This window comes from Maylandia zebra, linkage group LG17, assembly GCF_041146795.1.
Source record: "Maylandia zebra isolate NMK-2024a linkage group LG17, Mzebra_GT3a, whole genome shotgun sequence".
Classification (NCBI taxonomy): domain Eukaryota; kingdom Metazoa; phylum Chordata; class Actinopteri; order Cichliformes; family Cichlidae; genus Maylandia; species Maylandia zebra.
Window position 1 is genome coordinate 29,831,255 of NC_135183.1, and position 13,964 is coordinate 29,845,218.

Here is a 13,964-nt window from a genome sequence, read left to right on the forward strand (position 1 = left end):
TGTGTACAGCCTTGGCGTGGTGAACCCTTCACCTTAAAACATCTGAAGCAGATATTTTTATCCAGTGTTTCTTGGGCTGAGTGAATAGCTGAATGTTTTTCTTTTTTTTAATTGTTTTTCTCAAGGACACTCTGATACAGCTCTTGATTTTACATGTCAGACTTGTGCCAGGTTTAATTACTGAAGCAACTGTTAGCGTACCACTGTTACACTAATGAGAAGAAGTGCCTATATAAAGCTAAACAGTAATTTAGTGATGAAGAGCTTCTCTGTGATTTCAAGTCAGAGCATTACGTCTTGTGCAATCACTATCAGAAGGAAGAAGAGGAATGAGACCGGGCTCATATGTTCACTTGAAGAGTTTGCTATGCCTGCTCAAGCACCCTTGAAACAGAACAGAATGTGTTGAACTGAATATAGAGAATCATTGTCAGGTGATATTGTCTGATATGGCAATTGCTGAGATGAATTTCAAGAACTTACAGTCCTGAAAGTCCTGTTCCTGTATCAGTTACTGTCCTGTCCTTGAGTATTAATTTCAGGCAGGATGTGTCTCATTTCTGAAGCCTAGAGCTGGTAGATAATGTAAACCAAAAAGAAGAAGAAACAGTTTGAAATGACCTAGGAATAAGGGGAAAAAGATTTTTGCATAACAGTGAGATAAAAAAAATGAAATCCTTTTAAAATGCCTGACAAATGTTCACTGTAACTGTCAACTTTGTAAAACTTCACTAAGTAGGCTATCTTAACTGGGTCCAACAAGACACTAAAAGACTTTCAAGAAAAGGCAGCCTTTGCCCTTCTTCTCTCCTCTTTATCACTCCTTATTGAGCACAAATGGCTGAAAAACACCTGATGTGACTCAGAACCAGAAAAAAAATGCAATTAAGAAAAATCTATCTCGACACTGAGACAGAGGTTATTTTCTTATGAAACGGAAATCTTTTAAGATGGATAGATGTCCATTTTAGAATATAAGTGGTTTTGCTTTTGACTGCTTGTGTCTACTCTTCTTTTTATGTAGACAACAAGACATTAAATATATTTGCAATGTAAGCCTTCTTACAAATACGCCTGTTTGTATTCTTCCTTTGCATTTAGATCAAGTCCAGCTCTTGCGATGAAATGGGAAAGGATGGATGCCCGATTTAGCCATCCCTTTGGCGCCTCCTAGTGCATTTGAAGGGTGGTGTTAGAGAGGATATGGTGCCATCAGTAATCATCACTGAAATATACCCTACTTAACAGAAAGGTGAATGATAAAAGAGAAACGTCAGCTGCTTACTTTTAGGACACACACACAATTAATGTAGCATGAAACAAGATAGCTTTAAATTAAAAAAAAAATACTAATGAACTCTCAGTGTACAGCAAAATATAATTTCTTTCTGTCACACACACACACACACACACACACACACACACACACACACACACACTACATAACAATACCATTATTATATATAGACAATATAAATAATTTAGCAAGCCCTTTTGATATAACATTACCTCATCTGACGTCAGTATAGTCTGTACTGACGACAGAGATATAATTAAATGAATGCTACCTGCAGCTAGAGAGCATAATGTACATACTGATATAATCATGGACGGTTTGTATAAGGAAATATATAGGAAATTCAGTGCAGTTGACTGCAGGACAGCTCCATCGATTTCTCGACGTTGATTGTCAAGGCTGAAATCGGCAGCTGCTGCGCAACTACTCACGTCTTCGTTGTTTACAATCTCGGTGAAATATGGCCATTTTCAAACTCACTCGTAGCAGTTAGAGCTAGGGAGCGCTTGACTTAGTTTTTTAACTATCAATTTTTAACTTGAAAAATAGAATACTGTGCAGCCATCGATTTATCTCCCTTTTCCTTTCCGTTTGTTTGGATTTTACCTCTTCTTACTGTGAGTCGGTAGCCGTTAAAGCTAGTTGACAAGCTAGCGTCTCCATAGGGAACAATGACAGCGACTTCAGCAGGTAGCAGTAGCTCTCTTGCCGCTAAAGGACTGGATATAAGTCTGGCTGCTCTGCAGCGACAAGACCCATACATCAATAACATTGTGGACCTGGCGAGCCAAGTTGCCCTGTATACTTACAACAACAGGACAAATGAGTGGGTAAGCCGGAGGGTTGGTGAATGTATCATGTGCTAACTTAGCTTTGTCACTGCCCGTTCGGCGCGCTTTGACAGATTGAAACTAACTCAGCTTATAGGAGTAAGAGACTATTGTTATTAACGTTATTTTCCATAAAAATAAAAATTGTTGTTGCTATGTTATGTTTTACTTCACATTATATTTGGAGAGTTCCCTGAAATGTGCTATTTTGACTATTTCGTCACCTACAAAAAGTCGAAATACTGGACTTCTTTTTGAAAGAATAGCGAGCTGGTGCACAAGTTAATATCAACAGAGATAAGGTTGAGCAATTATGACATGGAGTTGCTTTAATGTTGTCTTATTTGTTTTAAGGAGAAGACAGAAGTGGAAGGTACTCTTTTTATATATACAAGGTAATGAAAATATTAACACTGTTAATCATTGTCATTTGTGACACATTTACTAAATTACAAACTGTTAAGCTGGCATGAACGGGACGTAACAAAACTGAACTGAGTTTGATAATATACAAAACTATAATAATATATAACGTGACCTCTACAAAAGCAAAAGTTTTGGCGGTGCAGCAATGCTCAGGGAAACTGCAAGGTTACCAAGAGAAAGCCTCTTTTCTTTTAACAGAACATAGCAGCACAGCTTAGGTTTGCAAAGCTGCATCTGAATAAACCACAAGAATCCTGTCCTTTTGAGAGATGAGGCAAAAGTGGAGATGCACAGAGCTGAGAAAACCAAACTCAGCATATCAGAACAAACGCATCATACCAGCTGTCGAGCACGGTGGTGGAGGGTTGATGATTTAGGCTTGTTTTGCAGTGACAGGACCTGGATACCTTGTCGTAATTGAGCCCACCATGAGGATCAGATCTGGGGCCATCTGTTTGACATCTAATGCTTGGCTGAAATTGGGTCACGCAAGATGACAATAATCCCAAGCATAGCAGTAAATCTGCAACAGAATGACTGAAAAAGAAACTAATGAAGATGGTGCAGTGACCCAGTCAAAGTCCAGACCTCAACCTCAACATGACTGAAATTCTGTGGTGGAACCTTAAGAGAGCTGCACATAAATGAATGCCTGGAAACCTCAATGAAAAGAAGCTCCACTGTAAAGCAGAGTGGGCCAAAATTCCTCCACAATGATTTGAGAGACTGATAAAGTGAGACAGTGAAATTATTATTACTGCTGACAGTGGTTCTGCAAGCTACGTGACATACTTAGTTTTTCCACAGGACTACATAGAATATGACACTATATTCTGCTGTCTTCAAATTTCAGGTTGGCCTCTCCTAGGCATGGTTTTACCATTATGAACCGGCTCAGCATGCAGAATCTGACAGAGCCACTCACCAAAGACCTGGACTTCCAGCTCCAGGACCCGTTCCTGCTTTACCGCAACGCACGATGTAAGGAGAAACTGACTGACTGAATACACTGCAGTGATTTAATGCCATGTGAACTGTGCTTTCTTACTGCTAGTGTTTTTACCATCACACCAAAAGGGGAAGTAAAGTATTTTACCTAAACTTCTGAAGATTAGTCAATTCAAAGACTATCAAAGACTCTGTATCGTTTGAAATGTTTACACTAAAAAAAGACAACTGCATCGATATCCACAAGATATCGATGTAAAAGATGATGACATGATAAAAGTGCCCAAAGAGTCCAGCATGCACTTCATTAAAGTAGGAACTAGTAATTCCATATAAGGAACTAAGCTAAGGTACTCCAGTGAATTTTATCAGGCTGACTCCGAGACCTACATATGGCTCCCACATACACAAACACATTGTTGAGTGTGGCTCTGGGACAAGAGTCTGACAGCACTACAAAATCAGCCAGCGGAGATTAGATACGCTGCAACTGTCACTGATAATCTAAACACACATACATACACTCAGAAGTCGCTGGCACACACAGACCTCCCTCCCTGCCTCGGTCTCCCTCCATCAGGCTTAGTAAATGGCAGGTGGAATGCTGTGTTTAGATACCACTGAATTCCTTGTGCCTGCTTCGATCCTCTTACTGTAGTGCTTCATTTTTCTTACTGACACAAAGCCATTATTAAACATCCTGAAGGCTCAGAGCAATGATGCGTCTGGCATAAACTTTGCTCAGTGACCTCATTACACCTTTTGCACCAGCCTTAAATGCACTCGGGGTGCATTAAAGATGATCTGTGATAACGCTGGCCTGTGGTCAGAGCATCAGTAATGGAGAATGAATCTAAAGTGAGCTAACAAGCTTATCCATGGAAGGAGCAAACTTTAACAGCATATAAAACTAGTAATCAAAACACAGTTAATGATGGTTTCCTCTGATAAAATGCAATTATGGGGAGGAGTTATGACTCAAAGAGTCGGTGGTTACATGGCAAACCTAATGGTCTACCCTAATGACTCTATTTGATTACGATGATTGAATAAAGATGATAAAACATCAGAAAAGGAGCTATGCAAAACAATAGTAGCAGAAACAAACAATGGTATTAAAACAACCACACAAACTGCACCTCAGATGCTGTGAAAAACATCTCAAGTTCAGCATGACTAAGCCAACATTCACTGAGCGGTTCCAGGATGATGGTGTTTGTGTGGTGTCCTTCCAGAAAACTGCATAAACAGGGCCAAAATTTATATTGCTGTAAATGGTTCTTCATTGTCTGAATCATAAGCTGCTGGTAATGCTGCCAGTCCTAATGCGCCATGACCTCTGTGTGGACGGGGCCGTGGAATCTTATCATTAGATAAACATGTTGCTCTCAGCGCTGCTGTAACTTCCTGGAATGACCGTTGGCACAAAGTGGCAACCAATGCTAAAAATAAAGCACGGAGATATACCAAAGAACAAGGCAATATTTAGGGAGGAGATATTTGCCCAAAGCAAGGCATTATTTATCCAGGCACATATCTTAGTCTACATGATTAAAAGGAAGACTATTTAGAGTCCTGTCTAGCATCTGCACTTGTAATGTTCAGTTGCCCCGTTATTCACATACAGCTGTTCAGCTGATTTTTGTGAATTTTGGTTGTTGCTGATGAGCAATATAGAGCTAAATCTTGTATGATCTAATTTTTATGATTTTGACAAATTTTCGAATCTTTCTTGCAGCTTTGGTTAGAACTCATTATCAGTCCAGCAGTAAATTGTATTGTTTTTTCTTGCACTATACTATCTGTACCCTGGTAACAAAAATCTGCCTTTTTATTATCATGCATAAGCATGTCAAATGGACTCACAAATTTGACTTACCAGAGTCGCGCTTTAATGACTTTTTGTGGCAGTGGTTAACAAATGAATGAGGATTAGGTGATGAGAAGTTAACAGACTTCTGTTTCAACACAGTGGGTGGAAAAACATCAGTGAGGTAATAAGATGAATCGATGTGCGGTTAAAATGATATGATAATGACAGTTGACACACCCTGACTTCTGTGCTTTTTACTCTTCAGTTGCACAGATGCTTTCATGCAATGTGGACTTCTAGTGTATTACAAATCGATGTACTGTGATAGCATAGCATAGCATCTTTATTTATAACGCACTTTACATCCAACAATGTTGACCAAAGTGCTACAAATAAAACAGGTAAAAGGTCGTGAGCATCATCCTAATCAGTCATTTCCACCCCTAATATCAGCACTTAGATTTAACACTGATGTGGGTCGGATCGTCTGGTATGTAATCCACTGGTATGTCTGGTATGTCATAGATCTAAGAAGTACATCAATGGCTATATGGAGATTCTTACCTCCAGGTGGGATGTATCGATATCCCAGGTCTCTCTCTGTCACCAGCAATCCTCTAAATCTGACTTCGGGTTCCTCCTGCAGCCTCTCATGTTTAGGTTTCCTCTCAAACAGGCCCCTCAGCATGATCTCTCAGTGTTCTCACAGTCCGATGATGATATTACCTCTTTCTGTCTCCACAACGTAAAAATTGCTCAGAACTGATATTAAAAAGCAGTGCCAGTAATTACTTATCTGGCCAATAGATGCCAAACGCGATGCTCCGCTTCCTTTTTCTTCTTTAGGACCACAGATCTACTGATGGCGCTGTGTAAATATCAGGTTGTACACATACAGGTTTCCCAGTAGTTCTTTATTATGAGGGTTTCAGATGCAGAAGAGCAATTTGAACATCCTTGCAGTTAAGTCTCAAGAGGAAGGTGTAACAGAAGTGGTATATGAGACTTTACTAGCTGTGAATGTCAATATTTACTCCTCCTCCAGTTTTCCCTGAAATGTCCTCTCATGCAACAGCATCAGTTTGCTTTACTTCAGGAGCACGTAAATCCTGAAAAACCTCCAGGAAACTAAACGCTGGCGAAAAGGATGTTATTACTCTTCCTCATGACTGATACTATGAACTTCCTTCACAAAGGTGATCTCATACTGCAGTGAAAGTGTACCAAATTTATCTTGGTCATCACTTCTGCTTGTAAATTTGGCTGAATTTATGACTCTACTAAAGGTAAACAGTCTCACAGTAACAGAGTAACTGAAATGTCAACTTTAAGCGTTGTTTCTCAAACATAAAACACAAGACTTTTTTTTTTTTTAAAGTGTCCCGTTGAAGAGTTTCTAAAGGCTGGTGCTTTCTGATGGGCTGCTATATCGTAGGCGCAGAGGGTTTCAAAGGACCACACAGGTTCAGTTGTGAATCACTTACAGGCTTTGCTGGGTTTCCAATATATTTTGTTCAAACCGTAACAGACAGGCTGTGTCTGTGGTGGTTTTTGAAGCTGTCACTCTTCCTGATATCAGTCTCAAGCTTAAGTTGTAGTCCTGCTGAAGTTGTCGTCCCACGTGGCCGTTCAGTGGAGTTCCCGGTCGAGTTGGTTTGGTACTTTGCTCGAGGCATACATTTCAAAACCCCTCTGTCTTTCTCTTTCAATTTCCAGTGTCGAGTGGAGCTCTCTCTTTCTCCCTCTCGAATTTGTAACCTTATGGCCACAACCACTTTTCGGCTCTCTCGCTCGCTCTCTCTCTGTATCGCTCTATCGCCCTCACTCTTTTTTTCTCTTTCCTATCTTGTTGATATAGTTTCTACAGGTCCTGTTGGTGTGGAAGTCTTCTATTTTAAAAGCACATGCACATCTTTTATCTTATCTTCTTCTCCCTTTCTTTGAGACTGAGAGAGAGCAACATGCTGGCCAAATGGAGTGTCTAATGTCTGAAATGTCACAGGTTCTTTTTAGTATTCACTGACATGTTTCTATTTTGATGTGCTTAACGATCTCCCCTGTAACACACTTCACTTCTTTCCATTCATCTTGCTCATTTTTCCTCCATTTTCCAGCTGTCAGACTTTCACCGTGTCTCTCTCCGTCTCTGTCGAATAGTCTCATCCCCTGTGAGCACACTGAGCACTAAGTGGCTCTGGCTCCACCAGTCAGCCTCCCACTGCAGTTACTTATTTGGTCCTGGGCTTATTTTCCCAGGCTCAACTGAACTCTCTGTGTACGTATGTGTCTCAGCCTCTCCCTCTCTGTCTGTTCCCCTCATCCACTTTGACCTCGATGCCTTACCCAGCCCCATTTGTAGCCAAGTGGGTGTGTATTTTTGTTCATGTCTGTGTGTGTGTGTGGGAATGTGTCTTGTATTCAATTGGATTACATAAGAACTTAGTCATGGTATAGACCCCACTGATTGTTCTTTTTTTTTTTTTTTTTACCTTATTTACTTATCTTTGCGTTACTTAAGTTTTTCTCTGTACTTAATTTACTCTCATATCTTTTACTCTTTGCCTCTTTTCTTTTTGGGGATTGGGATCTTCCCCAGACATCAACAAACAGCAGCAAAGTTGTTTTTGTCTTGGGCAGAGTAGCACCATGAGTATTGCTAGAGCCCTCCACTCACATGTCTTCTCATTTGATAAACTTGTCATGCAGGTTGAACATCCAAGTTGATAAAGGAAAAAGTTCAACGACTTCAGGATCTGGGCTTCTTTAGAACATCACGGGAAATTAATTTTTTCCATGCAAAATTCTAAGCCCTTCCTTAGTGGCTGCAATTAAGTGGTTATGCAACAACGATAAATTTTTCAAAAGAAAGCACAAATGCAAACAGTAAAATTAATCACTTTGTAAAATAGTTCATCCCATCTACAAAACTGGGCAAGTGTCTTTTTCCTCCCTTGCTGACCGTGTTTACGTAGATCAGGGCACTCCTGGGGCCCATGTTTCATTGTATAATTGCATCGCTGGCTTTTGTTCCTATTGGCTTGGCTGGGAAATGACTCATTTTAAACCCTGGGGTTATACCCACCAGGGCTAATAATAAACAGTTTATCTATCTGTTAGGTCTGCACTGACGTCATTGCAGCAAAATTGTGCTACAGCATGGCTACACATTCATTCAATTGTCTGGGAAACTCATTTTGTTGTCTGCTGACCTGGACTGAGCAGACAGTTTTATTATTACACCAAGCTAACTAGATTTTCAACAGGGTCATTACTGCAAATAATTTGCTGGATTTTTGTTAATGTAATGTGCTCAAAAGTTCAATTCTGTCTTCTTCCCCAGTGGCAATCCATGGGATTTGGTTCTATGATAAGGAGGACTGTCAGCGCATCGCCCAGAGGATGAAGATGTAAGTAACTGTAATTGGATGATCTTCAAAACAAGATTTGGTGTGCTTAAAAATGACTAATGAGTTATGGACCAGCTGCCAAAGCTTGACAGAAGACTCTTTTATTCATGTGTGCAGTCTGACCCAGCAGGAGCAGGTCCTGGCTCAGTCCCAGGGTGGTTGGTTATCCCCAGGAGAAGTAAGAGCAGGGGGAGGGGGAAAAGGTGAAGCAAAGGGAGTGGACATCATCCAGATGTTAACCAAAGCCCGCACAGAGTATGATAAGGTATGTGCACACTGTAGGATTTTGAAGAGAATAAAACAATTAGAACAACACAGATTAAAATGCTGGGAATAGCTAAGCCCTAATAATCTTTGCATTTACATTTGTTCATTTAGACCTATAGGATGCAGGGAGTATTTTCTAGGATCCTCAGTTAGTCACTTATAGTAATCTACTTTTTTGGCAATTTTTGTGATATAGTTTTTATGTATTTATTTACTTATTTTGTTAATTGTCTGTCCTTTGTCTATTCTCTCTGTGCACCTGTCTTAGGAAAAATCAACCTCAGAGCCAAAGGAGATTGGTGGCAGCAGTGTTCTTTATGGAAACCCCCACCTGATTAAACCAATACCCGTTAAACCAAACACTCAGGTAGAACACCCAGTTTAACCCTGTTAAAATCACATTTTTCATGTACAAAAGAGAGTTTGTAATGGTTTTCTTCCATTGTTGTGTATAAAACCCTGCTAGTGTTGTTTCTGTTTGTGCCTCTAACTCATCATCTTTCTTATTCTACTGTGCTTCTCTCATCTAGGACAATGAAGGTGCTGAGCCCAAGTCTCTTTCTTTGGCTACTCTGTTTGGCTCTCAGCAACGTTCAACTAAACCTGACTCTGACCCTTTTGCAAATGCTCCAGCACTGGGATCATCAGCGGGAAAAGTATCTCGCCCGCCTGTAGCTCGCACACTCACCTACGATGATACAGTGAACTCTGGCAGAAATGTGGCCTCTGATGGAGGAATCAAGGCTGTGGAAGATGGAGCAAATGTTGTTTCTGGCTTGTTGCAGAGTCCCTCAAGCGCTCACCAGCAGCAGCACTGCCCGGCCATCGCAAAGCTCATGCAGGGACAGAGAGGTGTCGGGACTGTGGGAGGGGTGCTTCAGACCGTGTCCGAGTCCCCCGAGAACCGGCTGTGTGACAACGGGGTGCCGCTGGAGCATCACCACCACCACCATCATCTTTACCACCATCAGCAACAACAACACCATCACCAGCATCAGCTTCATCCTGATCCAATCAGGAGACTTTTCCAAACCCAACCACCTCCTCTACCCACCACCTCTTTCTCCTCTGCGGCCCCTAATTGTTGCTCCAACCCTTCCTCTCTACAGCAGAACCCTCATCTCTCCTCCCAGCCTGTAATGGTGAATTCTGTGTCACGCTCTCACCTTCAAGCACAACAAAGCCAGCAGCTGTTTATCAGCTTGTCCAATTCTCAACCTGAAATTAAGCAAAACAGCCAGACTGCTCCAGCTGCACAGGGAACAGGTGGGAAAATCTTTTGTGTTAAGTGTTCACAAACAAACAAGCTAACCCTGTACTGAATCAGTGTGCTACATACATTTTTATAATTACAATGCTAATAAACTATGGGAAGAATAACTTTTCTATAGTTTTAATGGGATTCTCCTTGCTTTACCAGGTTTGTTGTCATCTCAGGTGACCAGTAATCAAGTCATTCAACCTTCACAAGGTATAGTATTCAAGTTTTTTATTGTTTGCAGTCGCTAACTAGCAGGGTTTTAGTGTTGTGCACAAACTTAAGCCGATCATTACTGAAGCTCTAACCAGTTTTTCCAATAATTTGAAACTACATATAAACAGTAGTTAAATTAAGAAACTGCAGAGGAACTATTTTTTTTCCCAGTTACAAGACACATTATCTGTAGTAATTTCCCTGCAGTGTTTCCCACAGGACTGGAGCTCATACATGTACATGCATGCACAATGCACGGAAATCCACACTTTTGGAAATGATTTACTGTAGAGTGCACTCACCAACCACTTCATTAGGTGCACCTGTTTAGCTGCTCATTAAAAGTAATTCTTGTTTTTGGTACCTTCGTGCTTTCTCGTCAGGATTGTCTCACGTGCCAGGTATGGTGTCACCTCATGAGCTCCTCCAAAAGCTCCAGTTGGTCCAGCAGGAGCAGAGCCTGGCCTCTAGTGAGCCACCTCGGATCTGTCCAGGACTGGCTCCTCGATTCCTGGGGCCAGCCCAAAACCAGGGTGCATGCGTGATTTTAGGCACAATTCCAAACCCAACTGTAGCCACTGCAGGTCAGAAAGCTGCGCTGCAGTTACAGGTAAAGCCCAGTGTAAACAGTTAGTAGTTGATTTTATCAATTATATAAACAGAGCAAATGGCAAATGCTAGTTAAATTGGTGACTTGATAGCTGCAACAGTACAGTGCTCCCTGTCTGTGTAGGTGATCTCGCCTCAGAGGATACCAGCCACTGTTGCCCCAAATCTGCTCCTTTCCCCGAGTATGTTCACTCAGACAAAGCCTAGCAGTGGGTTGTCTGCAGTTGGTCAGGAGAGCTCCCACACACCCTCAACTGTGCCCAGACCCCCTCTGCAGGAGGAGGTCAGAATCCTTTCCAGAAGTCAGCTTCAAGCCACACTGCTGCATCTGATACAGGTGATTATTCCTTAAAGTTTGTGGTCTATTATGGCTTCACAACGGGGCTCGCTGTCCAGTTGTTGTGCTCACGTTGTAGCCAAATCAGTGCAGTTGTTTTGTTTGCAAAGAGAAAAACAGAGAATAAGCAAAAACAAACACACACACTTGAGGATTTTGTATGAAGTTGCCTGCTTGTGTATTTCAGAACGACAGCTCATTCCTGGACTCCATCTATGAAGCCTATGCCAGCCGCTTTGCTAAGGACTCCAGCAACAAGTATTGATGCAGCTTCACACCCTCGTTCTACACACGCACCCTTCCCGGAGGCTACTTCTTACACCTCATATGGATGCACCACTTCCTATTCCAAATCACACACACACGTACTTAAACACACACTCTGTACCTCCTCTGCACTCTATCGTTAGGAAGCCTGACTCTGTTTGCTCCAAGCCAAGTCTCTTGTTGCACAAAGCTATCACAAGTAACATCATGTTCAAAAAAAATTTGGTTTAGTCTGTTGAATACAGATTTTACCCTTGACCTCACCCTTTGAGTCTTTAGCAAAAACAAAACATGCTGCAAACCTTCCAGTTTTCCAGGATGTTTCTGATACTCTTTCTTTTCCAGTAAGTGTAGCAATATTTCCTTTCAGTCAGTTGTCTCACACCAGCCAGCCTTTAACAAACAAGTCTTCCTAGTCTAGAGCTAAAAGACATCTTCAGATATTATTTTAATCTCTTATTATTTTACTTGGGCATAACAGGTTTGTGTATTTTACCACCAGCAGGTTTTTAAATCTGTTATTACATTGTCGTGATGACTTTTATTCCTATCCTTTTTAACAGACACGAGCAGTGATAAGTGTCTACATTGTAATTTTAGTTAACTAACTGTTGTCAGCTGGTGCATATTGAAGTGGACGAGCAAGCCTGCGGCATAACTTTATCCGGCAATCGCTGAAATTGTGAAGGAAAGAAAAGGGGGTTTTTTTGCAGCACTTTCTGAATATTATAATGTGTTTGAAGGAAAGGGAAAGGAAGGAAAACGTCAATGTCAGTCCAGCTTAAAAAGACAAGAAAATTACAGGAACCTGACAACCTGCACTACCTCACAGAGAACTAGTTTGGAGGTATACCTGTGTTTTAAATCAAGTGGCATAAAGGTGATTGGTTTACGTCGCATAGTAAGGAATTTGTGTTCGCTTTATGTAAAGAGATTTCAGAAAATTAAATATCACCTAAGCTGATAAACGGTTCTAAACAAATGAAGCCTAGAGTGATCTATTAATATGATTTAATAATCTGAAGCTTAGAAAATTTGGTTAATTAAATCATCAACAGCAACATTGTTAATTGTTCAGGTTTGTTGTAGACCCGGTGGAGATTGAACATAAAATTTAAAAGGTTTTATTGCATTTGCACAATACTGTTAAACTACTTTTGCCACGTAAAGTGATATTTCTCATTCAGTTGTTTCTCATTCGGCACTTAAATTGCCTACATTTTTTCAGAGTCCGGGTTTTTAGTTGGTAATTAACGTGCGTGTTAAACTCATAGCCAGCCTGGACAGTAGCTACCAGGCAGAAACATCAGCAGCAGCAAAAGCAGAGAATATCATTCAGGAAAAAAAAGAGGAAGATTTTATTCCCTATTTTTTTACTCAAGAAGAAAATTGTACAAATAACCAGCATGTATTTAAAGGTATATCAGAATGTAAAGTTTAAGATTTTACAGCATATTGTCAGATGCTGTTTTAATTCAAAACTCATCTGTACTGTTTCTGTAACCAGAATATTAAAATGTTTCTATGGGCTTTTTTTTTTTTCTTTTTGGCTGGGATGTTTTCCCATTACATAAACTGGAATATATTTTTATTGGCTATTAAATGTTAAAAAAAAAAACTGTGTCTGTTGTTGTTTTTTTGTTGTCCTCATATATTTGTTGGGCACAACCTGAAGTAATTTCAGTAAATTTACGCTCAGCAGCCACTACATTAGGTGCTCTAGTTTAACTGCTTAGTAATGTAAATATCTAAATAGCCAATCACAAGGTGGGAACTGAATGCGTATTGCCATTTGGACATGGTCAAAAGGACTTTCTGAAGTTTAAATTGACCATGAGAATGAGGAAGAAAAGTTATTTAAGGTACATTTATTACAACCAAGCAGGATCCAATTTTGATGGTGGCTCAGCTCACTTTTCTATTTCATTACAAAAAAAGATGAGGGCAGATTAAAGTTGCTACCTCTACAGCCTACACTACAAATTCAAGTATAAACAACTATCTGACTGCACCATGAACCAATGTGTATAATAATTATAACCTCACAATACCCTGTTAGCAAATTTGTTTTATGTGATGCTTTAAACATAACCTCATCTCAAACTTTGTTCTAAATATGAGTTCGCTGTACTCAAATGGGCTCCACAGTCACCAGATCTCAGTCCAATAGAGCACCTTTGTGATATGTTAAGGCACATCTGAAGGCAAAGGGCGCAAGCTTTGTACAAGCAAGGTGTACCTAGTGAAGTGTATGGAACAGACCAACCTCGATCATACAGCGTGAGTTTT

General features: G+C 40.5%; 2 protein-coding genes across 10 annotated transcripts in view; one reads left to right on the forward strand and one right to left on the reverse strand.

Annotated features, from left to right (window-relative positions):
• The window catches only part of cacna1c (calcium channel, voltage-dependent, L type, alpha 1C subunit), a 222,474-nt gene extending 214,989 nt beyond the window's left edge, over positions 1-7,485 (reverse strand). For 3 of the 5 annotated variants that reach the window (XM_076875492.1, XM_076875491.1, XM_076875490.1), the window contains exon 1: positions 5,879-7,485. In XM_076875492.1, coding sequence (XP_076731607.1) covers positions 5,879-6,002 — 124 coding nt within the window. In that variant the 5' untranslated portion in view covers positions 6,003-7,485. The remainder of the gene's footprint in view (positions 1-5,878) is intronic. The other 2 variants (XM_076875493.1, XM_012918362.4) reach the window with 1 other exon arrangement.
• dcp1b (decapping mRNA 1B) lies at positions 1,711-13,284 on the forward strand. Of its 5 annotated transcripts, XM_004548237.5 has the most exons (12): positions 1,712-2,127; positions 2,482-2,522; positions 3,407-3,534; positions 8,655-8,721; positions 8,839-8,986; positions 9,257-9,355; positions 9,519-9,644; positions 9,774-10,254; positions 10,409-10,459; positions 10,846-11,072; positions 11,196-11,408; positions 11,596-13,284. In XM_004548237.5, the coding sequence occupies exons 1-12, from the start codon at positions 1,969-1,971 to the stop codon at positions 11,671-11,673; spliced, it is 1,818 nt and encodes a 605-aa protein (XP_004548294.1). In that variant the 5' UTR covers positions 1,712-1,968; the 3' UTR covers positions 11,674-13,284. The 5 variants fall into 5 exon arrangements, with proteins under 5 accessions (XP_076731609.1, XP_012773818.1, XP_004548294.1 ...); XM_076875494.1 differs by having other exon boundaries at positions 1,711-2,127; positions 9,519-10,254; positions 10,864-11,072; XM_012918364.4 differs by having other exon boundaries at positions 1,711-2,127; positions 2,485-2,522; positions 9,519-10,254.
• Positions 13,285-13,964: the final 680 nt, after the last annotated feature.